The following is a 27,739-nucleotide window of genomic DNA, read 5'->3' on the forward strand; positions in this document are numbered from 1 at the left end:
TTATTTGAGATTAAATATTAAGATGTTCTATTTAACAAAAAAAATCTATAAGAAAATGTCAAACGTTGTTGAACTTTTAACTCGTTTTATGACAGATTTACGACTTGCTCCCATAAAATTGCATTTGTTTGCTTTTATAGTTTATAGATTTAGTTTATAGATTTACCAACTTCACAGACTTTATATTAATACAAGGTCGTACTTTACTTATACATTTTTTAGTAAAAGTAAGTTGTTTAAGTTTTTTTTTTAGATTTCTTTAATAATCTTAAAAAAATGTTTATTTCTTGTCTTCTTCGTTTTTTCCTTAAAATTGTTTTCGCTTATTCTATTTGGCCATTGTTGCTGTTGTTTTCTTTTAATAGCCAAAAGTGAAATATTAGTTTTTCAATAATATTTGATAACCTGACTGACACTTTTGTCTAATGCTTTTGTCGTGTTTTGTTCAAACGATAATAAAATAAATGTTTGGAAACATTTTGTGGCCACTTTTGACGTAGTCTTTATTTTGTTTTTTTATTTTTTTGAAAATAAATAAAAATTGTCAAGACAAGATATATATATATATATATATATATATATATATATATATATATATATATATATATATATATATATATATATAAAATAAATTGGAAGATTTGGAAATCAGATGATGCTTTATATCCAAAAGATTATAAAGAGCTCAAAATCGGTTCATATATTGCTTAGATTATCAACTACAAGTATACTTTTTATATATACTATATATGTAGATCGTAAAAGAAAGAAGACCGAAAATGTCCAAATCATTGTTATGGTCCTAATTTGAATGTTTCATCTTTATTCGGAAACATCCCAGATCCAGAGTCCATTAAAAAGAAAAATATTAGCTTAAAACTTTATTATGAAATACTATACACACATATGTGGGCAATTTCGTGACAGGTGACCCAACTCAAAAAATCGCTTTGGATGAACTATTGGATAGTAGGCCAGACACAAATTTTCAGCCCTATCGGTCACGAACTGCCGCACTTAGATGGCGTCAAAGTTGGACATTTTGGTCATACAGGGTTTTTTTGAAATGAGTGCAACTTTTCACCTATTTGTCCTAGCAAAAGTTGTCCAAAGGAGTTCATATAGATATTTCTTGATTGTTGTTTAATTTGTGCCTGGCCTACTTTCCAATAGTAGAAACCGTGGTGCAAATTTCGGAAGACATCGATTTTGAAACTTGGGTCATTTGACACGAAATTGCCCATGTATGTAAATAACAGCTGCCCAGTGTCATTGATTCTCAAATATTTTTTAAACTTATAAAAAGTCTATAACTAAATCACTGTTAATGATTTTAACCTATTTAAACACCTCAATTGATTCAACCATTTATTAATTCATAATAAAATGTCTATATTGGTGGCATCATAAATCATCACACTTTGTTTTATTTCTTGATATTTTTTATTGTTTCTACCCAGATTATATCCACGCGACAAATTGTCCATATAGAAATGTTAAATGTTTAAACATTAAACACACTCTTCTTGATGTTGTTGTTATTGTTGCTGTTCAAGTATTATAATCTCTCATTGTTAAAGAGTAGTGATCATTAGATCTGTCAATATTACACCAACAGATCATCAGTCATATTTTCTTATTGTTTGTTGCTGCTGTTTGCTGTTGGGTGCTGCTGTCAAAGTTATTTGCTTGAGTTTACATTGGACGGACGGACGGACGCACTAACTCTCATCGTACTGATCGGTTGTATTTAGCTGCTCGTTGCAATGCGTGTGGTTTATTATCGATCCTGTAGTGTTTTATGCGAGTCATTTCAATTTGTTGTGTAAACAAACATTTAGTTTTATTTTAATTGTTTAAAAAATGTTTAACAAAAATTTTATTAACACAATCAGATGCAAAACGAAAAAAAAAATTATGAAAAAAGTTTACATTATTAAAACCATTAATAAATCAACAACAATAAATTTATGCGCATAAGTTGTGTTGGAGAAAATAAATCTTGATTCAAGCTGTGCCAGGGAGGGAGTATGGAAATATTAAATAAAATCAAGGGGCTGCTTTACTGAATTTACAACCGAATTCTTGGAGTATATCGTAAGCTCATGAAAAAGATGAATAAAAGCCGCCAGTGTCAGGGAAAGAGTTTAGTCGGAAACTCTGGAATTTTGTACAAATTTTTTTTCTTACTAAAGATCAACAAATTGTGTTGGTATCATTCAGTTTATATACATTAATACTTTGTGGGTTAATTTCTTTCGGAAAAAGTATATTAATCTTGTAGATGTTTGTTGTTGCTCAGTTGTTGTTTGTTTTTGATTGTAAAAGAATTCTTTTGATGATAAATGATGCATAAGAAGTTGTGATGCGTTCATTCATGCCACAAATACATATACGTAAACCCTAGGAACACCACAACCAAACCACTGACTGTCTCACTGAGCGGCCAAACGAATGAGTAACTCTAGAGATGTTGTACTTGTGTCATTGAATAGTGTTTGGATAAATATTGTATTGCTGTCTGTCTGTTGGTGTGTCTATAGTAAAAGATGTGTCATTTGATATGAAAAACATACTGGACTGGACAGTAAACATGTCATACACTAAATGCACTTTTTCCTTTAAAGCGACAAATGATACAAGGTATTTTTTTTGGTTAAAGAAGAAACTGATAATATAACTCAGAAATTGAAGAATATAAATGACTATGGGATTAAAAACAATTTAAGCAAGTAGTGAATGGTCCATTGTAGAGATCTTTTAAGGTAAATTCAGTCTACACTTAACAGGTGGTTTGTGTATGTTTTCTTTTCCTTTGCTTCCTATAAAAAATCCATTAAAATCTTATTAACTGTTAAAACAAATAAACAAACAATTGTAACCAACAATAATATCAAAATTGATTTTTTTTATTTCATTCAACATTGTTACACTGTTTCATTTAACACTTGAACTGTCATTTTTGGTAAAATATCATTTATCACTTTTTCCATGTAACACAAGGTTGTTGTTGTAGTTGCTGCTGAGCAGGAAAGAGGCATGAGGCACGAGTGTTGAAATAAAAATAAATACTTCCGAAGGAGTGACAACTATTGAAAACTTAATAAAAACAAACCCCCTTTTACAAAAACCTAAAAGTAGAAAATGTGTAATTTTTGGATGTAGGTTTTGTTCTATTTTTGAAACGTATCCATACTGACATGTGGAAGTGTTTGGATTTTTGTTTAACATATCCCTTAACCCATTAATAGCTTAATTTTGGGTGGCATTATTTTTATCAACTTTCAAATATTTTTGAAATTATTTCAAGAATTCAATAATGATACTTTAATAAGCTTATTTAAGACATAATTTTATATAACAAAATCTGAAGAAATTGCAGAAAATACTTTCTAGCTGTTTCGACTTGGGTCGTCCCAACAGTCCAAGAGAAAATTGCAATCTGTAATCCTTTCTCACTTCTTTATGCTCAAGTATTTTAAAAAAAAGCTTCGTCCGCACCTACATGGGTTAATGCTTGTATGTTTTTCTTTAGTTATTCTTTTTAAGCCTACAAATAAAAATTTGCATTGTTTTTGCCTTTTTCTGACTTTTGTTGTTTTTTCGTTCTTCAGAGTGAGAGTTTGTGATGAAAAATGGAAATTATGTCAAAAAAAATTTAAATTTTATTGTTGTTTGTAGCTCTACAAAATTGATTATTTCGCTTTAAAGCATTTTTCAATTTATTATTTTATGTTAAAGAAAAATTTCTCAACGATGTTGGTTGGCATGTCAACTGAAGAGAAAAAAAAAAACAGCAAAAACGAATTGTTCTTATTTCTATTCAACAAAAAGTCAAAAAATGTATTTCGCACTTTTGAAATGTTGTGTTTTTTTTTGTTTATGAGAAATTTTCGTTTTATTTTAAATTTTAATACCATTAAATGAGAGATGCAGTCAAGTGAAATGACATCATGTGTGTTTGAGATGAAATTGTTGTTAAAAACATACAGGCAACAGCTGATGTTGTACATTAAACATTTTATTTTTTTTTAGATTTGTATTTATTTAGAAATGTAAGTGAGAGTGTAAACATTATGATGAATTGAGAAAGAATAAAATTAAATAACATTTATTCAACTTTCATTAATATTCTCAGTATTTAAATATACATTTCATATCAAGTGACCCAACTCAAAAAATTTGCCACAAATTTTCCGCGCTATCGGTCCAGAACTGCCGGACTTAGAGGGGGTCAAAGTTGGACATTTTGGTCATACAGGTTTTATTCAAATAAGTGTAACTTTTCACCTATTGATCCTAGCAAAAATTGTCCAAAGCAGTTCAGTTCATCATTTGATTTGAAATTTATATACTATAAAGCAGTGGTTGGCACGGAGGCGTCGGAGGATGAGAATAAGAACCTGTTTCAAATAATCTAAATTATTTCTAAATTGTATCATCTAGAAATTAGAGATTTTAAGTTCTTTATGCAGTGTCCTTCTAATTTAATGCCCTAAATTAATAATATTTTTATTCAGTGTTTGCCTTAAATTTCAAGGCTCTTAATAATAATAAAACGTTATCATTCCTCAATTTAATGACTTTTAAAGTTTTCATTTAATAGACCAGGAGCAAAAAAAAGGAGGCAAAAAATTATAATTAATGAGAAATCAATGAATGCAGTCAATAGCAAAAGATGTGCATTTAAAATTGAAAATAAAAGAAAATTTCCAATGATTGATGACATTTTGATACAGACCACCACAAAACTGACAATGGGTACAATTTTTTTTTCAATCTTCTTCTACTTCTTGTGCACTGGCACGTCCCATTAACTGTAAAAATAATTTTCAATCAAAAAGACCTTTAATTTAAGATTAAAAAAAAAAATAAATACTTGCAACAATTTAATGCATGCTACAACGGAAATTTCACGTTACAAAAGGAGCATAATAAAAGAAAACATGATATGATTTTTGCAAATTCCAATAAATATGGCTGTAGACACTTTTTTCTGTTATGATGGGCTTTTAAGCTGTTTTCTCTCTTTTTTTTTTTTGTTGTGGTCGGAAACGGGTTTGTTTTAAGAAGAAATACAATTAAAATCCTGTAAAACGGAAAAAAACACATAGCTACTATTTTAAATTTGCACTTCATTTTTATATGATTCTTATCACACATGCTCTTTGAAAACAGGTTGTTCCTAAAGCTTTCCATTCCATGCACGAAATGGAGGGAAGTGAATTTCAAATTATTGTTTATTAAACACTCGAAGAATTCGTTAAGTAATATGCAACAACATATAGCTTTTTACAGCTTATTTTGATATTCAGATGTTAGTCTTTTTTATTTGTTACTGAACTTATTAAAGTACGTATATGTATAGTACGTATGTGTATAAATACATGTATTTTAACCAAAATAGTTTATAACAGATCATTGTTTAGTTTATAACAGTTTATAACAGATCATTATTATACAGATTTATCTAAAATACCGAGGTTAGCGACATTATTCTGAATAGTAGGCCACTTTAATCTGGTATACGAAATTTCGTTATCAATTTTTATGTTTAAAAATTTATTGATTACATTGCACTAACCCAAGTTTTTGAGTGTTACTTTTTATACACACATATACACTTGAGGCTGTATGTGAGCAAGTTATATAAAAGTATACAATGTTAGTAACAAAATTTTATTAAAAGAATTATTTATAAAAACAAAAACATATATCCCCCTACTAACTCTTATAGAATGTAATTATCCTTTGTTACAGAATTATAAAAAACTCTTGCAGCAGCAATTTTTAAAATTTTTTCTTCAACAGCTTCCTGGTAAAACCAGGGACTTGTGTAAATGTAAAATAAGTAAATGCTTACATACATCAAGCTCCCTAACCAGAAGCCCCATAATTAACTAAGGTGGTCATTTAACAGAATAAAAAAAATAACAACGTATAAAATTGTAACTTGGAAAAAAGGAATAAAAATTCTACAACTGGATCTGCTGCACGAGGAATATGATCAACATACATATAAAGTCAACGCCTGGACAAGTTCAACCGCAACCATACAAAATGTATACGAAAGTTAACATTTTGACGTGCTCTTTAAATCAAAGATAAACGATAATTATCTGGCGAAAATGCGCGCATAAATAAATTTAATTTAAGTTTTTTTTTTTCATTTAAAATAAGAGGTTGTTAAATGCAATACGTATATAAAAAGCAAGAAAAAAAAGATGAGAATATTTAAAAAAAGTATTAAGAAGACATTACGTACTTTGTAATTAAAACATTTGAGGTGGTTGAGTGGAACATGAAAAGAAAAGAATTTATTTTTTGCATAAATTTTAAAGTTTCATTTTAAATATTGTTTTATGTGTATAAATAGGGGAATTCGTTTTGTAGATATGAATTCCAATTAACATTTTATATAAATAAGCAAGTAGTTATTTGTTTGTTTTCTAATAAGTTTGCAATTTAATTAAAATATTAAGGCGTTTAATTATAGTTTATACTTTCAAACGAAGTTTAAGTCAACAAAAAATAACTGCATACTTGTTAAAAACAGTATTATCATATATAATGTTGCCTACATTTAGGATGAGATATAAACTTCTCACTAAAAATCACTAAAAAATCACTTTTATAACTAAGGAAGATAATCCGTCTTTTTAACAGGACAATATCCTTGAAGGGGGCGCATGAACTAATTTTAATCTGCTTGTTTCGATTTTGTATATTAAAATCCTCGTGACAAATTTAAACAGGTTAAAATAGAATTCATTTAAAACAACTGGTAAAAATATTCCGCCGGGCAATAATACACAAAAACTTCTTATTTATATTACATAAACGGAATTAAATTTCCAAAAGTTAGTCGCTTTAATTGCATTTCTTCTTATTCGTTTTGCAAAAATTCAACTGTTTGTACTGCTGACTGACTGCCTTTAAATTATAAAACTCTCCACAGAAGAATCATTAAGAATTAAAAGCTCATTAATTACACAGATAATTCATTTGTTATATTTTCAACAAACTGAAATTCTCGTTATTTCAACCAAAAACACAGAACCAGAACACAACAACAACTACAACAAAAAGAAAAGAAACACCAGACTCATGTCCGTGTTTTGAACTGTTATTGTTGTATTTTAATGTCATGTGAACCAAAAAGGAAGCTGCTGCTGTTATTGTTCAACAAAATAATTTGTAACTTTGAAATTATTGTTGTTATAGTAGGATTTTACACATCCCCCCTCAGAAAAAAAAGAAAAGAAAAAAGCTAAAAAAGTAGGGTGGGTTTAGAGTTTAAATTTGATGTTAATCAGGTTGGCATTTCAATAAGTTGGCAAAGAATTGTCAAAAACTTGAACTTTCTTTTAAAATAACAATTTGGGGTTGAATTTTTCCCTTTGGCTACACCATACAAATATTCCCTGAAGGACCATTATCATTTTAAAACCACTTCGTTATGTAGCAGTTTGTTAAAAATAGAGTATTAATAATTTTATCACATAAAAGGTGTTAATTAATTGCCAGATATTTAAAATAAAAAAATTTAAATAAAAATAGAAATCTAATTTAATATTCCATATGAAATTTTAGTGTTAATAACAGGAAATTGTGATTTTTTATTTTTCTATTCCTTTTATAAACAAATATGCAAATTTTTAAATTATAATTCATTAACTACTGTTTCGTTTTATTTAATATAAATTTTATTATTAAATTGCCATGACACCACATGAAGATTGACTTGACTGACTGCCTGCCAGCCTACAACTTAAACTTTAAGTGGTTCATTAAACTTTTTTTCTTGTTGGTTTTAAATTTATTTATTCATTTGTATATTTGTTTATGTTAAATGTAGTTGTAGATGGTGGAGCACAAAGCCTGAGTAAAAGAAGAAAAAAAAACAAAGAATACAGCCCAGAAATCACAACTTAAGATGGTAGTTATATTCACATAAAAATGATGATGACGATGATGTTTTGATTGCCTGTTAAAGATAAATTAGTTTAACACAAAACCGAACTGAAAATAAACTTTAAAATACACCACACTCCATATCCATACTACACATATTCATAAACGTCTGACTTAGTAAGTCAGTCAACAACCAGCCTCAGACAAACAATCAGTTAGTTGTTTTCAGAGTGTATCTGAAAAATACTCAAAAAAAAACTTTCAAAAACATTCAATATGGCGGCCAACATGTCAAAAAATTAAGAGAGAGCAAACAATAATAAAAACCTACCAAAAGATCTTTTTAAAAAATATATTATTGACTTTTAAGCTTAAAGAAAACCAGTTTAAAAAGAACTTGATTTGTTTTTTTATAAACAATCTTTTTTCCGTTTTATAGTATTTTAACAATAAAAACAAGATACAAAAAAATAAACGAAGAATCTTTTAATTTTTGTTACTTGTTTATTAGGTGAACTCTCCTCATTCACATGCTCCTCCAAGCAAAAAGTTAAAAAAAAACAAACTCACATATGAACAATAGAGAAAGAAATAATAGCACTACAATTTTACAAAAAACTGCAAACTTAAAGATTTTATGTAAAAGCTTAGCTTATGTAATCTAGGTTTAACTATAAGCTATACAGAACAGCGAAGTAAATGTGTTTCATTTTGTACTTTGAAAAATTATTAATCTTCTACTATTATGCTCTCAACTGTTAGGTGCATGTGTAAATTTGTTGTTGTCATATGAGATGATTTTGCACAAAAGCTTTAAGATCGCAAAAGGATCTTGAAACCAAAAAAGACCAACCGCGCATCCGCCCGTCTTTTTAATGAAGCGCAAAGTGAAACGAAATCATTAAAAAATAATTCAAAATAAAAAAAATATACACATGTATGTATGTGTATATGAATTTATATTACAAAAGCATGGTGCTCATCACAGATAAAATGTATAATTTTTGTGGATTTTAAATTAAAAAAATTATATGAAAGTAAATGAAAATCATATTTCTATACCATTTGGAATCAAAACTTCATCTCGAATACAAATCTAAAGTTTTTAAAAGTAATTTTTTAAATCATGTGGAAAATCAAGTTTAAAATAGAGATAGCTTTTACAAGAGCTTTTCATTTGAAATTCAAGGGTTTTTGCTAAATTTTAAACTAGACTTAATTCATATAACATAAATCTTTCTGATAGATCTGAAAGCTGGAAAAGGTCATGTTTCCAGGTTTTATTGCAGGAAACTACAGGCAGTTCGGGAGACAGAACAGAACTAGCTACTAAAGTGACGATTGACTCAAGCTTCTCATTACTTGGGGTCATTAAAGTGACAATTGTCTTCTCTCTGCATTACAAAGACTACATTAGTTCCATGGACCCAATATACATACATATGTATACAAATAATAGGCGACTGAATGGGGTTATACATTTCTGGAAATTGCTGCCATTTTCTCTTTGTCAAAATGCTGGGAAACTTTTAATACCAGCAGTAATATTGCTGATAAAAAATTTAAATATAACAAACGAAAAAATTTGGTTACTTCATATTTAACTTTTCTATTCTACCGACTTTTGTCCCACTGTTATCTGTGTTTAGTTTTTTTTAGGATTTTTCTTTCAAAAGTCTATATTATTTATTTACCACCATCTTACGCCGGCGGGAGTGTGCAAACAAATTGCAATTGTTGCTTGTCATTGTACCAGACCTCTAAAGTAATTTGCCGTACGTGTGTGGAGTACAATAGTTTTTTTTTTCTTTCTATATTTTGTGTTTTTTTTACCCATTTTCCTATTCGATTGTTATTATTTTTACTTGAGGTTGTACGAAAGTATTAAGTTGGATGAAGATGAAGCAAAAAAGCGTTGGACGTTTTGTAGATCTTATGATTTTTTAATGGTTTATATTTTTAGAGGTGTCTTGTTTTATTACGTTTTTAGTTATGTTCGTTTTGTTATAATTTAGTAATGAAAATTGTAGTTAAGAAAAAATAATCTATGATTAAAATAGAAGTTACAAAAGTTATAAAAGAGGAAAAACTAGTTTATGTATAAAGTTAAAAATTTCAGTTTTGTCACGCCTACTTTAGGAATACTATAGTTTAAGTCTTTTGATTTAGGAAATTCACTATTACTAGAAAATATTGGCAAAAAGGTAGGCCCATCTATATTGTAAATAAAGATTTTTTTAATCTTTTAGATAATTTTTAAACATATTTGAAAATTCTAAGATTTTTTTAAAGAAATAAATTTATTTATTATTTTCACTTCTCTAATGCAAAGTTTTTAGTGTTTCAGACACTTGATGCATTAGAATAAAGATAAACAAAACTTTTTCTTATAGATTTCCAATGTAAATTTCAACAACCTGTTTAAATAATAACAAAAACTGTTTACTTCTGCGTTTTTATTCGTATTTAAAAATTATTGAAAATTATTCAAGTGTTTTTAACACAAAGTGTTGATTGTTGAATTGAAATTGCAGCCGAGAGGAGAATATGAAAATCCAAACAATAAAAATTCGAAAATAAATTAATATGAATGAAATAACTCAAACATTTTTTAAATATCACTCAAAAAATATCACACACAAGTTAATAAAGTGGAAAAAAGCGACTGCAAGAAAAAAAAAAACTTTTAATCGTAAAAGTTTATAGAGAAATTAACAATAACAAATAACAAACAATGGCGCCACTTGTGACTGATGATGAATAAACGCTGATTGAGATGAAACTGAATGATACGGAGTGCAACAAAAAGAACGCTTGTCATGGGCAGTATCTGCGATCAGATAAAGTTAATGTGCATGTTATATTATGTTTATACTTGCACTTATAAATTTATTAGAAAACTTACTTGTTTGTGTTTTTTTCTTTATTTTTTAATAAAATGTTAATTAAAGATTTCTTTCTTTTTTTTAGTTGAAAAAAAAACAAGATTTATCTTTTAAACACTCATTTTGTTAAGACTTTTGCCAGGCGTTTTATCTACCGTCCAGTAAATGAGAAATTAAAGTTTTTGCAAACCGTTGAAACATGCTGTGCGTAGTAAACTTAATTCCTTAAACAATTCGTGATCGTATTTATTTTTATTTATCAAAAAATATCTTTAAAATTTTTTTTCTGCAATTCTATAAAGTAATTGCATTTCGCTTGTTTTTTTGTTGTGTTGGGTATTGTCAAGATACATAAGTACACTGAGAGAAAGATGTTTATGTGAGAAAAACAAAAAAAAAATTAACTGAAAGAAATATATTGTGGTCATAAATTTATCTAAATGTCAAGTTAACCACTGTATGGGAATTTATCAAAATGTTGTGCTGAAAATGTGTTGCGTTGTTCAGCGTGTGCAACACTTCCCCTCGTGCTTTATATATGTGTAAATGAAAATAAGGATAAAATATACACCAAATAATAATAATAAAAAGTAAAATAAGTAAATTTTTGACTTTAAGCGTGTTTCTTGCAATTCCTTCTTTTTTTGCCTTTATCTCCAAAGAGTTAGAGAGATACGCATGCACACGGTGACTGATACGCATGGGGAGAATATTAATCTCTTTTAAGCATTAACGAAAATTAAATGACGAAACTATGTACACATGTGAACATAAAAATAGGTGTTTGATTTTACTTTTTCTTTATAACACTGTACGTAAAATTTCAACTTTCAAAAAGACACAGAAAAAACGCCGAAACATGTGAACTTAACGCAATATCTCTCGATTTTGACCCAACTTTTCAAAACGGAGTATGCCACTAGATTCTATGACCCAAAATTAAGTTGAGGTGTCTCGGCGTTTCTATGTGTCTTTTTGGCATACTTACTGTGTAATTAATAGAAATAGTAAATATTTACTTTATGGAACATTGCACATTGTTTTTAATTTAGAAAACTTCTTTGTTATAAATAAAAAAAAATGAAATAAAAATACACAATTGCACTATGTGTCAGACAAATTTAGAATTTTTTCTGTGAACTTAGTAGATCGAACATTTTATAGAAATAAAAACTAAGAAAATATCTTTAAAATTTTTATTTACCCATAGTGTTACGAAACAATTTTTTAGTGCAAACTACTCTTTTAAAGCTTTGACAAAGTAAAGCACTACAAATACGAATAAAAGAAGCTATGAAAACCATTACAAATTGTATACAATCCAAGATGAAATTGTAAATAATTAATGCCAACTAAACTTTGTATAGATACAAATACAACTATGTATGTATAATGTATATAGAAGTATGCGGTAAAAAGGAAACTACCAACACGTTGCTAGTGGAAAACGTGCATGGAAACACACTCACATGCAAACAGACCTTTTCTTCTTTGGTACACATGCATAAAAAAATGTAGAGCAAGATACATTTACTAGATTAAAAACCTTAAACAATTTCTATCAAAGAGTATAAATAAATCAAAATACACATGTATAGAAAATGTGTACGAGAGTACATCCTACTAAATACAATTCCACTATGATTACACTCACATGTTTAAAATGCATTAGTTCCTCTTTCACCTTTAAGCCAATTCAATTTAAATATCTGGTAATAGGATACACTTCGCAAACACTTACACATATTAAGTATTAGCCACTTGTTTGTTTTTTATGTGTTAGTGGCTTCTCGTATCTATTTATGTATGGATGTATGTATGTGAGGAGTGTGATAACTTTCCCAACCATTTGAATTAATAATTCGTTTGCATATTAAATTAGATAAAATATTTCATAGTTTCCACTTGGACATTTATATAATTTTTCATGCGTAAGTTTATTCGTTTGTATCTATATGAGTGTGTGTGTATTTTTTTTTTTTCAAAAATTGTTATTTTTTATTGGGTGCTAAGCACTTTGAAAATTAACACCTTTAAACTTAAATTTTTGGTATTTGATTTGTATCCGTACGTGCAATTATAGACATACATTTATGTATCTTTTATGTAGGAAGTATTTTACTTGCAACTACACCAAATTAATACGGCTTAATGGAATTGGTTAATAATTTAAACGGCTTAAGAATAACTGATAAAAGAAACACAAACTTATAAAGTAAAAGTTAAGAAGGAAAACTTGTTAGATAACACTGGCCAACAACATTTAATAAAAGTCTAAAACCAATGCACCAAAATTATACTTTTTTTAACTGTTTCAGTTAAGGTCGATACGAATTTCTCCATCTCTTTAGGTTATCGACGCAACAAGGAACAAGTTATGACAAAGGTTATGTTGAAATCAATAGGAAGGTCATGCGATTTAACAAATTTTATAAATAAGTGTTACAATGTTGGCTGAGATATCTCGATAACCGTATGTGCTAGTTTGAGATCAGATTCGGATTAAGCGCAGATAATACTTATAGATTAAAATACTCCGATTAAAAACTTGTTCTACTGTGTAATTTAAGATTTTAAGAAAATGAACATCATACAATGATAGATGTTTAAACATTGTTAGCCTCTAAGTCCATACAGCTTTATCGGTACACTAACAACAATTAGGAAAACTTTAATATCAGATTAAAAAATGTCTACTTTGATGTAGTTTTCAATAAGAGTTTATGCTCGAACAACTCGACAAGCATCTTTCGATGTTTGTTAAAAGTCTTCTGTGTGGATTCACCGACACTTCCGACGTTTTAGAGAAACATGAAACATTCAGCAGAAATCTGCATCAGTGCAAAAGCTATTTTGGATTCGGTTTAGGCAATATTGCAAATAAACAACTAAAGTTCGCTGTTATGTTTAACACGGTCATGTAGTACGTAGGATGCAATAAACATGAACTTTAATAATAAAAGATTAAATTATTTATATTTACTCTGTTATTACCATTCTAATATCCAATGTAACCTATTACATAAAAAAACTATTCACAAACTTCAGCAGAAAAAAATATTGTTGCAAATATAATAATAACAATAATAAAAAACTAAACAAATATTGAATGTCATTTTAAAGTTTTACTCGTTTATTTGAATTTACATTAAAAACATACAACCTATTTTTTGTTCGAATTTAAATAAATCTTAAAAGTGACTAAGAGGGGGAGTAGAAACATGCAAACAAATGAACGAACGAAAAATACACACAAATAACCGGGGAAGAGGGGAAAACCTTAGTTCAAATGTTTGTCTTAGTATTTTAAAAAAGTCAATTTCTTAAAAAATGAATAGTAAAAAATAATAACAATACGAATACAACCAGAAAAAACAACTCTACCTACTACCTTAACGTCAAATTGTGATGTTGATTAATGTACAATTCGCATTTTTTTAGTACAACAAAAAAATAAAATTTTAAAAAATAAACCAAGACTAAAACCAAACACATACACACATAAACCACTTACTCATACACATACACTCACACCAGAAAAATAAATAAATTTCGAAAAAATATATAATAATTTAACTTTGCGGGGGTTTAGACGAAATAAAAATAAAAAATATGCAAAACCATAACAAAATACATGAATTAATTAAGTAAAAAATTAATGTTTTTTAAACAATTTGAAAAACAAGTATAAAAAAAAATTAAATATAACCAGAAATACCAATATTTAATAAATTACTAACTGAAAAATTAAAAAAAAAAACAACAAAATCATGATTCTAGTGTTAAATTGATAATTTCGAAACCAAATTATTCAAATTAATTCTCAAAGTAAATAAAACAACTTAATTTTCCAGCCAGCAACTAAAACAAGAACAAAAATAATAATAATGATTTGTTGATTTATGTAAACAAATTAGAGCACCTAAAGGTTAATAAAAAACAATAATAACAAATAGCAACAACAACAATAATTGTAGTAAAAACAATAAGAACAACTACAACAATAAATTTCATTGTGATCATATATCACCAGTATAATTGTTCAATTAAGATCTGTTAAACAAATTGCGGAAAAAATGAAATATTAAGGTCATATATTTGTTTTTTTTTTTGTGTCTGTTTCATAGAAATGTACCTGATACAAGTCTTTATAATTAACAGTTTTATTATTGAAATTTATTTTAACATTTACAAAAATTATAGTAATAGATTTTTAATGAGAAAACTTTGAATCGTTTATCTTATTTGTTGCTAAAGGGGTTAATTTACTCTTTAACGCTGAGAATTTTATTCTCAGAGATTATAATTTTGCATCTATTAAATGAGTTGTTAAATGAATGATTTAGTAACATTAATAAATATTTTATGGTTGTGTTAAATGAATTAAAAGAAAGAAGTTTAGTTTTCACCGAATATTCGTGGCGCTGTTATCCTCAGTATTTGGTGGGAATGAAAGGGTCAGTCATATTTATTATGAGTCGCTTTAAACGAAGCCATTTCCAGTAAAGTGAAAGGAATATACTACCAGACATAAAGCAGTGGTATTTAATCATAACTACAACAGTTAAAAACTATTTATTTTGCATTATAGTCCAGACCTCTACTTGTTTCAATCGATGCAGATCTTCGTCTTATTAGAATATTCATCACTTTTATTCTCTTAACTATGTTTCTCAATGTAAACTAAAATTTTTTCAAAAATTTAGTTTTTTGACTTGCACTTACTCAACAACTTACTTTTAAATGACTACTACATACCGTCTGTATTACGTAGAAGGATTATAGTAGTGACTTACAAATAATATATTATGTAAGTACTTACTTTTTAGTCTTGACATATAGTTTTTGAATTTTTATACTCTACACCACTTTAGTGGGGAGGGTATATTGGGTTCGTGCTGATGTTTGTAACGCACAATAATATTGGTCCTATACCACCTTAAAGTATACCAATCGTCTTAGAATCATTTTGTGTGTCGATTTAGCTACGTCAGTCCGTCCGTCCATGTAAACCTTGTAATCAAACTACAGGTCGCAATTTTGAAGATAATTCAATGAAATATGGTATGGTGATCTTCTACTGTCCCAGGGGCGAAACCTATTGAAAATGGTTAAGATCGGTCCATTATTTCACTAGACCAATATTATTGTGCGTTACAAATGTCAGCACAAGCCCAATATAAAAATATATTTTTTTTGTGGAAAACTAATAATAAACGCAGTTTACGTATCCACGTAGGCAATTTTTTTCTCAGAAACAAAACTACTTACTGAACTCCCTTTTGCAGACGATCATAGTAAGTACATACCTAACTCTCTGTTTGTAAACGAGCGTGGTAAGTACTAGACTCCAATGTCATTCCCGTGTTGAATAATGACATAAAATGCTGTTGTGTAAGTAAATTTTAGCATTTTAACTCCTTATTTTATGCTGGTACACCCTAATTGAAGATATCAATAACAAAAGATTTCAGACCATAATTGACTTCAACATAAGAATCATAGGAGACCTTTTTTGGAAAATTCCTCTAACTACTTTCATTAATGTTTTAGAGAAGGTCCTATTTCTTAATAATCGGACAATTAGCTATAATATTAGACCGCATTTATATAGGGAAGCCTCTGATGACGAAATATGCTTCTATTGCTTTTTTGCCTTTATTTATTCTTTCTTCGCAATATTTATAAAATTATTAAAGAAAATTATGAAAATATTAAAATTTATACAATGTGCCACAAAAAGATATTTCATTGGTAGTGCCAAGATATTTGTGTGCATTATTTAACGCAAGTCAACTTTCACTAATAGTTTCTATAGATCATGCGTTCTAAATAAAAAAGACAAATTATGAATTTCATTTCATTAAGCTCCATTACTGTGAAATGAAAAACATACAAAAATATTACACATAACAAATGTAGCGTCTTTAATTATAAAACTTTTAGTCGTTTTCTATTAAGAAAAAAGCTTCAAAATCTGTGCAATGGACAAACAAGTATTTATTTATTTCGTATGTGTGTGTTTGATTCGTTGCATTTATAATTTATTGAAAATTGATCAAATAACACTTTCCGCCCCAACACTCTTATGCTTCATTATGGGGACTAACTGACTACTCTGTGTGTTTGCTAAATTATTGACCCTTGACTTTGAATTTATTAGAAATGCTTGATCGGTTGCTTTGGAGTAGTTACACGAGTAGTTAAAAGTTGCATGATGGTGGAGAAAAATGGTTGGCTGTTTAAATTAAACAGCCACTGCTGGTTTTTCTATTTTCCCTCTATCCACCATGATATGGTTAAAGAAAAATAACAAATTTCTATCAGCACTTGAAGGTTTTTTGATTTTTTATTATTATTTTATAAATTGTAAGACAATCTTGTTTATTTATTTTTGTTTTCTTTTCTTTATTGGCCCCAAAAACAAATTACAATCCTACAAGTGTAAAACAACAGCAAAATGTTGTAGGGAGTACAAATGCAGTTTGACCATTGAAGAAAACAGGAAAAAAACAACTAAACTGCAACGTAATCATAATCATTATGATTAAATGTTGGCTGTACGCGAAATCGTGTACCAAGTTAATGAAAATGTAATTGAGTAACGAATGCTCACCATACCTTGGCCAGACAGTTTTGGGGGAAATGTAATAAAAAAAAAACTCCATACATACACCGAAATGAAATGCAATCCAGTGTATTGTAATGAAATGGAATACTTGAATGGTTTTTTAAGGATGCTGATTGAGGGTTTTTTACATACATATACCTATATACATATTTCTCTCAAGAAATCTAAAAATGGGAGTTAAAAGAATTCAGTTTTAAGTTTTTGACCACAACATTAAAAACGAAAAAACCTTAAAGGTGCTGGCTGTATGTATGTTTGGCGTTTTTGTTATATTTCTTGGTTTGTTATTATTACTTGCAACAAAAAAATCAAAAACTTAAAAAACTGTATTTTTTGGTTTATCTTCTTTTGCTTGCAGGTTCAAATCAAGTCCGCCACACAAAAAAATATTTTACTTTAAACTTGTTTGAAAGTCATATTTAGTGTTGTTTTCTTTTATAAAAATAATTTGAGCAAAAACTACAACAAGGCTATTAAAATTTTTTTTCCTAGATACTTTTTTAATTTTTATTATTTGAGCACCATTATCCGATATTGCTGTTATCTCTAAAACTGAGCAGTAACGCTAAAGCTCCTTCAACAAAGTGTAAAAAATGTTTAAATTATTATAAAACAAGTAAAAATTTATAGTAGGGCATGGCCGACCATATGATACCCTACACCAGTGATTATGCTACAAGTTTTGATTATTTTTTTAATAATAAAGTACTTAATTATATGTTTACTTAAATTCAGAAATATTTTAACAATTTGTTGACAAAAAAGAGATTTTCTCAAAAGTGGGGTTATATGGAGGCAGCGGGGTAATATGATCCTATCCTTATAAATTTTGGTAGAAGGATTTACGTCTACATCGGATAGGTATGCAGAATATTATGGTGATGTTAGTGTTTATAAGTGAATTTTGACCATCAAGTCATTTTCTGAAGGAGATTTTGTGTGGAAAAAAGGGTCACATGAGGCCCGATCATTACGAAAATCAGCAGTATCATTAAGACTTATATAAAACTAAGTTTTGCCAATTTTTGAAGTGATACAAGAATATTTAACATATTTATGAGCTAAAAAGCCCCATTCGGGGGTACGGTTGTATGGAGGCTATACGAAATAATGGACCGATTTTTCCTTGGGTCAAAAGCATACTCTTCTTTGCCAAATTTCATCAAATTATCTTGAAAATTGCGACCTGTAGGAAAAGTAAAATTTTGATCGTCCTTTGGTAAGTGACTTTAGGTCCATTTCTATTATCAGCTTCAATTACTACATAACCAAGAGCTTTTGATTATTAACAGTAACTACTTTTAATAAATTAAGTTTTAAATAAGTTTTATTTAAGTAATTTATAATTCATGTTTTGTTAATTACTTTTAAAACTAATTGCTTACTTAATTTATTCTCTAGAAAAGTGGAGGCATTAATGAACAAAAAAATATAGACTAAAAGGAACAAAATTATTTAAAAAACACTTTGTACTTCAACTATAAGAGAGAGAAAATGTATAAAACATGCAATTAATTGCACAAGTTACATTATGTTTTTAATCACAACTACACCATTGTCAGACATTATTTTAAAAGAATTAATAAGTTTTATCAAATATTAATGTATGTATTCCAAAACCAAAAATTTAAATTTTTCATAATTCAGAAAAAATCATCTTTGTATCAATATTTTAAGTGTCTTCATCTTTTACAACAGATTCTTAGAATTTATAAATTTATTTTAATGTTGCAAATGGTGTAATCATACGTATGTAGCATTTTATTTGTATTCATATTCAAGTGAATGTATATGATGACGTCTGCAAGTATGTGTTCCCTAGTATATGTATGTAGCTGGGGATCAAAGTAATTTCTGTCTTAGAATATATATTTTGTTCTTAAGCATTTTTTGTTTTGTATATTTTTGCAATTATTAAACTGATTATTATTATTATTATTTCATTTTCCACTTGATGCAATTCTCAGGGATGGGAGTGCATGTCAAAATGTGTAAGTAGAATAAGATTCTTGAGATAATAAATGTTTATACAAGATCATGTAAGCCAATATATAGACCATTATGGGGATGTAAAGGGAAGTGGAGTATATTAATCCATTTTTAGGAAGAGTTTTGAAAAAAACGTGTTTTTTATTTTTGGGTTAGAGGGTTCAATTTTTAGCTAAAGCTTTGTTTTGTTTTAATAGACTTGGCAGCTGTGCTGAGAAAATAATGTTAAAATTATTATAAACCTTTCTGCTTTCTCCTTTATTAACCTAATTGTCCAAAAAGCTGATATCTTTCGAAAATGATAATAAGTAACTCAAATTTAATGATTGGGCTCCACAAGGGTTAATAATGATCACCATTTTAGACAAATGTGTGTGTTGAAAATACGAATGCGTGTTTGTGTATTTTTATGAATTTTAATATTGATAGACATTTTGCAACATTTTTTTTTTTTTGTAACAAAAAATCTTGTGTGTGAGGAAGAAAAATATAAAAAAAACTAAAACATTGAAGCGTTGTTGTTATTCGTATTTTGCAATATGTCGTCGAGTACTTAAAAAATATAGCAACAACAACGACAACCCATATAAATGTCTCAAACATAAAGAATGTTTCTTTTAATTTTTCTTTAAATGCTGTTGATTGTTTTTCAGTCATTTTTCTGTTGTTGCTGCCACATCTATACTACCACCCTGCCTGCCTGCCACTCTACTTGCTACTTGTGCTGTCTCATGTCTGTGTCGTTATTTTCAAAGTTCTATCAACAGCTGCTATAATATTGTATGTTGTTCACATTTTTGTACTAGTATTATGAAATCAAATCACAAAAAAATATTGTATGCAAATGAAATGTAAAAAACAAATCAACTTACAGCAACATCAAGAACAGACTACATAAAGTTTATTGAATTTTGTTTAGAATTAGAATTTAAAATTTTAAGTTTTAGTTTATTTTCCTTAATAGTTTATTTTATTCATATTTTTTATTAAAAATATATTATTTGCATACTCCATCCATGTTTTTGCTGGATGGCTGGCTGACTGACTGGCTGCCATAACAATCTAATGTTTTTATAATTATGGGGGTTGCAACTTCTAGTTGTTGCTGCAGTTGCTGGCGTGATTGTTGCTGTTCTTGTTGTTATTAGGTGCAGCAATTAAAAATGTCTACACCTTTTGTTATGTTAGATTATTTTAAGATTTTTCTACTTTCTTTTGTTTTAACATTTATGTTGCTGATAATGTTTTAATTGTTGCCACATACATGCAACAGCAGCCACAACATTAAAAATTGCTTATTAAAGTTTTGTTTGTTAGAAATGAAAATGACTTTATTTTCTTAAAGTTTTTCATAAAATTTCTTAGTTAATTGTGGTGGCAATTCATGATTATTCTAATATCCGTTACAAGTTAATCAACATTTTGTAGATACATATGTACGTACTTATATGGGTTTAAGACCTTTTGGAAGCCAATAAAGTTAAAACTAATGAAGAAATTAAAAACTTTAGATTCAGTTATTTTTATTGTATTTACAATTAAATAAATTTCTTAAATTTGGTATAACTAAGAATAATTATACTTTTAAAAACTTTTGAATTTAATTGGGAAATAACTTTCATTTTGTTTCTCCAACTGCCTCCTAAAATGGTTAAAAGTAAACATCGATAAATTGGAGAAAAATTAACTAATACCGTTTTCACCTTTCTTGAATTAAACAATATAGTTGCTATAACTGATTTGAAAAATGCGAATTTATAATATAATCATTTCGTAGATTTAAATTCAAAAGTAAGCAACAAAACTTGAGAAAATTTATAAAGTTTTTATAAAAATTAATCCTTTTAGTCTTTAAACAATGTACCGATAAATCATTTGAACTTTCCCAGTAATCCCTATAATTAAACAAAGTATTTATTTTTCTTATGCAATTTTTATTAAATCAACAACAGAAATTAAAATTAATTAAATCTTAATGATTGTTGGTTATAAAAAAAAAAACTTTAACAAAATGAAGGCAGCATTCTAAACTTTTAAACAATTTTGTACGCTTACATACAAGTACAAGAAATGTTTATTTTTTAATAAATATTTTAATTTAAAAAACACCTTGTCGTGTTTTTACCCAAAAAAAGAATAACTTTTTTTCTTCAGTCGATCACACTACCATGGGCCACATCTAATGTGTTGTATTTAACGATCCTTTGCAGTATAGATAATGGCAAAATAAAGTTCATAATAAATTGTTTAATAAAAGCAACTTGTTGATTCAGTAATTATCATAATAATGATGATGATGGTTGGTCAATGGTGAAGATGATGATAAAAAAAAACGAAAATGTTGGTTTTTCGCATTAAAATACTATAAACTGCCACTTGTCTTTCGAGAAGGGAAACATAATTATTTCAAAACTTCATTAAATGGTTTCATATTTATAAGGTTTAACACTTAACTTTGTTTTTTCTGTTTTATAAACTTGTTCCGATAATTATATCTAACAGGCAGTTGTATCCAAGAAAATAACTTGCTTTTTCTCGTTGTTCATATATTAAATTGAAAATTGTTATTTTAATTTTGTATACTGAACGTAATATGCTTTTGATTAACAATTAATATAATTACTTTATGTTGTTGAATACTAAAGGTTCATCAAGTTTGTTTTATTTAACTTTTAGAAAGAGTTATATCAACTTCATCATTTTCTCCAACAGATCAAAGAGAAAGCAATCTACAAATATTTAGAATTTTATGAAATTGACACATTTGACAGTTCTCAAAAACAATGAAACATATCTAAACATATAAATCTAGAACAGATATTTATAAAATTAAGAATGAGTAAATTTTTTGATGTTATAAAGTGTTTGGTTTGCTGATCACTACATTTTAATAAAGAAAGAACTTTATAACTTGTCATAAACTAGCGAAAACTATTCAATAAATTTCAATAATTTGATTTTGAAAAAATTATTACATTTAGATTATAAATCTATTTTGAATGAAAAAATTTTCAATTTAAATTTTAAGAAAATTATTTCGACCTCTTACAAGGGTTAAATTAGTATTGCTTGTTCTTTTTTTCATATATTAAACATGGCCAACATGTTTGGGGCACAAGTTCGACGACAAAAAGGTTTTGTCAGAATGTCTGTAGCAAAAAAAAAAAAGGGAGAAGAGCAACAAGCAACATGATGTTAAACAATTATGCTAATTGCAATTGGTAGCAGTTTCAAAAAAGCTCATGTTAGCTTCATGTTCTAACTTGTGTCAGAAAAAGGTACAAAAACACAGCCAAGACAAGGTATTTGTTGCAGCCATTTATGTTGAAGTTAAAAGAAGCAAGTAAACAGTCTGGCCTTAAAACAAAAACAACGAGAAAAACACGAAGAAAACATGCATAAAATGCTCTATTTATTGCATATAATCACGTCAAGTTTACAAAACCATTTTCATCTCATAATCATAATTTAAAAGACGAAGCCCAAGATGATGGGTAAAGTACTCTTCTGGTACTTTATAAAAAATTTTGGTGTCTTATATGTATGTATAACTTCTTTAGCTTTTTGTTAAACAAAAACGCCATTGTTGTATGAAGAAAAAAGAGTTAAAATTGATGATAATGGTGGTGGTTGCTTTCCGAAAGTGTTTGTTCAGTATGATCACCTTAAATAATTATGGTTTAAACTTTAGTTTTATTGTAGTTACTTGGGTTGTTTTAGTCATGTTGTCTAAAATATCAGAACTTGTTCAACCTGTGTATGGCTGGCACAAAAAAAAATATCACAAATTTGTGTTTATAAAATTCTTAGTAAATAATTTGCATTTCATTTAATTTCTTAAACATAAAACAACCAAATATATTTTGAATTTTCATTCTGTTAATAAATGAATATTTAATTAAAATAAATTTCAATTTAATGAATTCTTTGTGTTGATTTTATTTATAATTTATGTAATTATATTTGGCTTCTCTCCAAAATTATATGAATTTTTTTATTTTTATATATCACCCACTAGTTGTGGTTGTATATGCAAATTTTTTTATTTTCTTAATTATTTTTTTTTTCTAATATCTAAGTAAAAATGTCAAACGCTTATTAAACTTGTCCACTGGCCACAAAAACACATCATTTTAATGAATGAAGTAACATTTCTTTTGCTCTCTAGATCAGGTGAATTTTTGAAAATTACACTGAAAATAATCTTTGGTTAAATTTATATCCACTGAATTTTTGCATTTTTTAAATGACATATTATTTGCTTTTTTATTAAAATATAGTTAAAATATTTTAAATTTTTAATAAAAACGAAATATTGTATTTATAAATTATAAACCTTTCTTTATATTGCAAAATTTCTCAGTTTAAAATTTAATTCAAAACTTGTTTCGCTTTAGTAATTTGTTTAAAAAAAATGTTGGAATCCATGAAATATTCATACATATTACACTAGCCTAAGGGCATCACAATTAACTAAAGTTCGATAACTTTAAAAATAAATTTTAAATTATAATTTATACATATGAATAATAAATAAAACGTCTTTGGGGCAACTTTATTTTTAATTGATTGTACTTTGTTTGAGCTTGAGCAAGTGGTGATAAATTGGCGATAACTGCTTATCGATTATTTGTCACTTAGTAGCTAGTGTTTGCACTGAAACAGGTTTCATTTTGTTTGTACAAAAATGTATTATTGTAAAGTTCTTTTTTACGTTGCAAAATAATTATAATAATTAAAATCATATTAAAGTCAAATAGTTGTACGAAATTAATTAGATTTTAACAATTTTTATATGTAGTATACGTATGATTAATGTCTGTTTTGCTAGTAAAATACTAGCAAAATAGTGAGAGAGACACCAAAAAAAAAATCAAGTTAATGCATCAACAAGATTTAATTACATTCTATCATAATTCGTTGAGCACAATAAAACATGTTTGTTTGTTTGATTTTTTCTAGCAGAGGTTGAAAAGTAAGAATTCGTATGGGAAAACAAAGGCTATAAAGGGCTATGAAGAAGTACTCAAACTATTCAACTTTTAAGGAGCAATGTCTCCTCAAAAAATCACCAAAAATAAACATATTTTTTAAATAACTACACTCTTTTAAAGCTCTCTCCCTCGACAGCGTTAATGATAATGATGATGATCATCGTCTGCCAACGTCAAACAAAATAAATGAAAATAAAATGCAACAATGAAATTTTATGTAGTGAGAGCAAATTACCACAACAAGAAACTACTGTCTATTACTTAGTAGAAGACAGAGAAATGACGACAATAACAACAAAATCAAAATAAAATTCCCAAACAAAAAAAGTCTAAAAAGCCATTTAGTTTTAAACACAACAGCTGTATGGATCTAGTCAAAAGTTTTCGTACATGTTGCATGATGAGGTTTAGTTGATTTGGCTGCTGCGGGCCTGCCACAAGTTGGTAATAAAATATTTTCTTTTTTTCGACTTCTGCTGCTGCTGTTGTTGTTGTTATTTTATTATACGTAACGTTTTGCACGTAAATTTGCAGTTTATTTAGTTGAGGTGACTGTAAAACAACAACAACAAATAATATTAATATTATTGTTGTTGTTGTTTATAATAATTATTTTCCCATTAGTGCAACAGCAGCAGCAACAATAACAAATAAACAATCAAATGTACATACAATAATAATAAAAACAAGCAGCAGCAACATGTAATGAATGCAGTTTTTTGTTGTTGTTGTTTTAATATTTCAGATCTATTAATATCTGATTTAAAAAATCACGTAAATCATTTTTAGTACAACTGCTTTGTTTTGTAAAAGTACAAAATTGTTTACATGTTTTGTTTTACTTTTTTTTAGCAAAAAAAAGAAATAAAACTTGAAATAATTTTTCAGGTTAATTTTATTTTAATTTGTTGAGATTGTTAGAGAAACCAGAAGTGCTCAAAAAAATTAAAAAAAAATAAATAAAATTAAACATAAATCGTGAGTTTGTCTGTCAATAGGTCATAAGTTCTCGCCTTTATCAATTTTCAGTTTTTGGCGTTTAATTTAAAGACCCAAAGCAGAGAACAATTTTATTTTCTGCCTTCTTTTTCACGTTCTTGAATTTGTTGTTATTCTTGTGCACCCCAAAACTTTGACACCCAAGAAAAATTGTTAGTCATTATTTATATTTTACGATTCATGCAGGTTTTTCCCATACATTACTTTTTTCCCAATTTCTCTAAAACGTAGACTCACAGCTACAAAATATATTCAAAGCAAAGAAAGATCATTTTTTTATTATTTATATTAAAAATATTCTATATTTGGAATCCCTATAGGTATGTGCGTGTGAGAGAAAGTGTATGATCATCATCGTCAGACTAGTTGGTGGGAGTTCGTACAGCAAGTGAGTAAATACGTACCAGAAGAGTAATTTTGTTATTCGCACCGATCATTTTCACGCAGCATGAACTCTTTGAAGAAAATTCATTCATTGTGGTATAGATATCATCGGATGGAATAGATGGAACATTTTTGGAATTGTTTATTTGTTTTGACAAGTTACTGTGTTGAAATAAGTACTCCTTTAATATATAAGTAAATAAACTCCCATACACTCACCCTTTAATCATAAACCATTTTTTTATTATTTGTTTAAAAAGGTGTAAAAATTTGGGCAATTTGAATCGCAGACAATCTGGTATCAGTAGTGATATGAACATTTTTAGTTATGGTAATGAAAAATGGGTTGTTTTGTTTATTTTCTAAATGTAAACTCATTTGAAATGTTGTCAATGCAAACAATATTTAGTAGTTAGGAAAATCTTCGCTAAACCCTTTTGCCAAGATTGTGTTCTAGTGTTTTACTCCTACATAATCTTAAACTTAATAATAATCTTATTATTAATTTAGTTTACTTACTTTGACCAAGATGTACTCTCTTCATCCAGGGATATATTTGTGGAGGATTTTTCTTGCCACCACTGTTTTGACTACTGCCCGCCTCATTGCCACTATCACTTTCCGAATCGGAATCACCCTCACCGGGACTGTGCATCGGTACATTCACACTATTCGCATGATTATTATTGAGATTCACACCCAACACGCCCTTGTTCAGTGATCGGGCCACACTTTCCACCACCGATGAAGGCGATAGTTTGGGGGAAATATCACGTGTCGATAGATCTTGGGGACTGGCCAATGATTGATTGTTATTGTTATTGCTGGTGGTATTGTTGTTGCCGGTGGGTGTTGAGGGATCATTGGCGTATTTACAACTAATATTTGATTGCTGCTGTTGCGGGTGTTGTTGTCCTAACTGCTGTTGTTGTTGCTGCTGTTGACTAACTGCATGCTGGGCCGCCGCTGACGCATGGGCATTGTGTTGCTGCTGCTGTTGTTGTTGCATGAGGAGACGTTGTGGCTGTAGCTGAGTGTAGTCCACCATTTCTGGAGGATTTGTTTGGGCACCAGTACCACCGCCACCTCCCGCGCCTAAACTGTAAGCAGCCTGATTAGCGTAATGAGCCTGAGGTGTGTTTGGATACAAGTTGGGAGCATAAGCAGCGGCAGCAGGAAAATAATCATTGCCGGGAGTGGCAGCACCAGAATTGGCACTACCCGTACTACCCGCTCCTGGTCCACCATTACTGTTGGGTGTATTAGCGGCACCACTGGGATTGCCCGGATGATTTTGTTGTGCATTCATTTGTTGGGGATAGCATGATGCCAGCGAGTTGACAAATTGATATGAGGACATGGCGAAACAATCAGGATCCATGATGGCCGGTATTTTGATAAGGATTAATTGGGCTAAAAGTTTAGCCTCAAGGTTTCTACACAAAAGCTGGTTTTAAAAACACCAGCCCTTATAAAATCTAAAAAAAAGAAAGCAAAAAAATTAAAAATATCATGTTATATGCTGGTTACTGTGCTATAAACGTTTTAAGTTTTAAAAATAAAAAGAACATAAAATATCTGATAAACTTAAAAAAAAAATACCTTAAGTAAAGTGGTTGAATATGATTATAACGTTTTTGCAATTTGAGCAATTTCAATAATGTTCATGTTTACACAATAATTTTCATGCCGAATTATTTTTGGTTTTGATCAAATCATATGGAAATTCCATTTTATATAAAAAGAAAATAAATTCTCTTAGTAATAAGAAAACAATGGTCAATTGTGCAAAGTGGAAAAGAAAAAAATCAGCGTTTCTTTTTTTTTCCTCTAAAGAGCCCTCAAGTGTTTTAAATTGAACTGATAATATGGTCGACAAAAAAGGAGTACAAGTCAAACATAATTTTTATGTTAATAGCAGGGTAAATTGTAAACTTCCCTTT

At 28.4% G+C, this 27,739-nt stretch overlaps 1 protein-coding gene across 2 annotated transcripts in view; it reads right to left on the reverse strand.

The window, feature by feature from the left end:
• Positions 1-27,739, reverse strand: part of LOC119616231 (homeotic protein Sex combs reduced) — a 50,569-nt gene that overhangs the window by 9,719 nt on the left and 13,111 nt on the right. The window contains exons 2-3 of one of the 2 annotated variants that reach the window (XM_037972558.1): positions 26,316-27,274; positions 20,860-20,862 (exon numbers count right to left, since the gene is read on the reverse strand). In XM_037972558.1, coding sequence (XP_037828486.1) covers positions 20,860-20,862; positions 26,316-27,177 — 865 coding nt within the window. In that variant the 5' untranslated portion in view covers positions 27,178-27,274. The remainder of the gene's footprint in view (positions 1-20,859; positions 20,863-26,315; positions 27,275-27,739) is intronic. The other variant, XM_037972559.1, reaches the window with a different exon arrangement.

The sequence above is a fragment of the Lucilia sericata genome, unplaced genomic scaffold (assembly GCF_015586225.1).
Source record: "Lucilia sericata isolate MDLA Ls3-8-SP2 unplaced genomic scaffold, ASM1558622v1 Contig000062F_arrow, whole genome shotgun sequence".
Classification (NCBI taxonomy): domain Eukaryota; kingdom Metazoa; phylum Arthropoda; class Insecta; order Diptera; family Calliphoridae; genus Lucilia; species Lucilia sericata.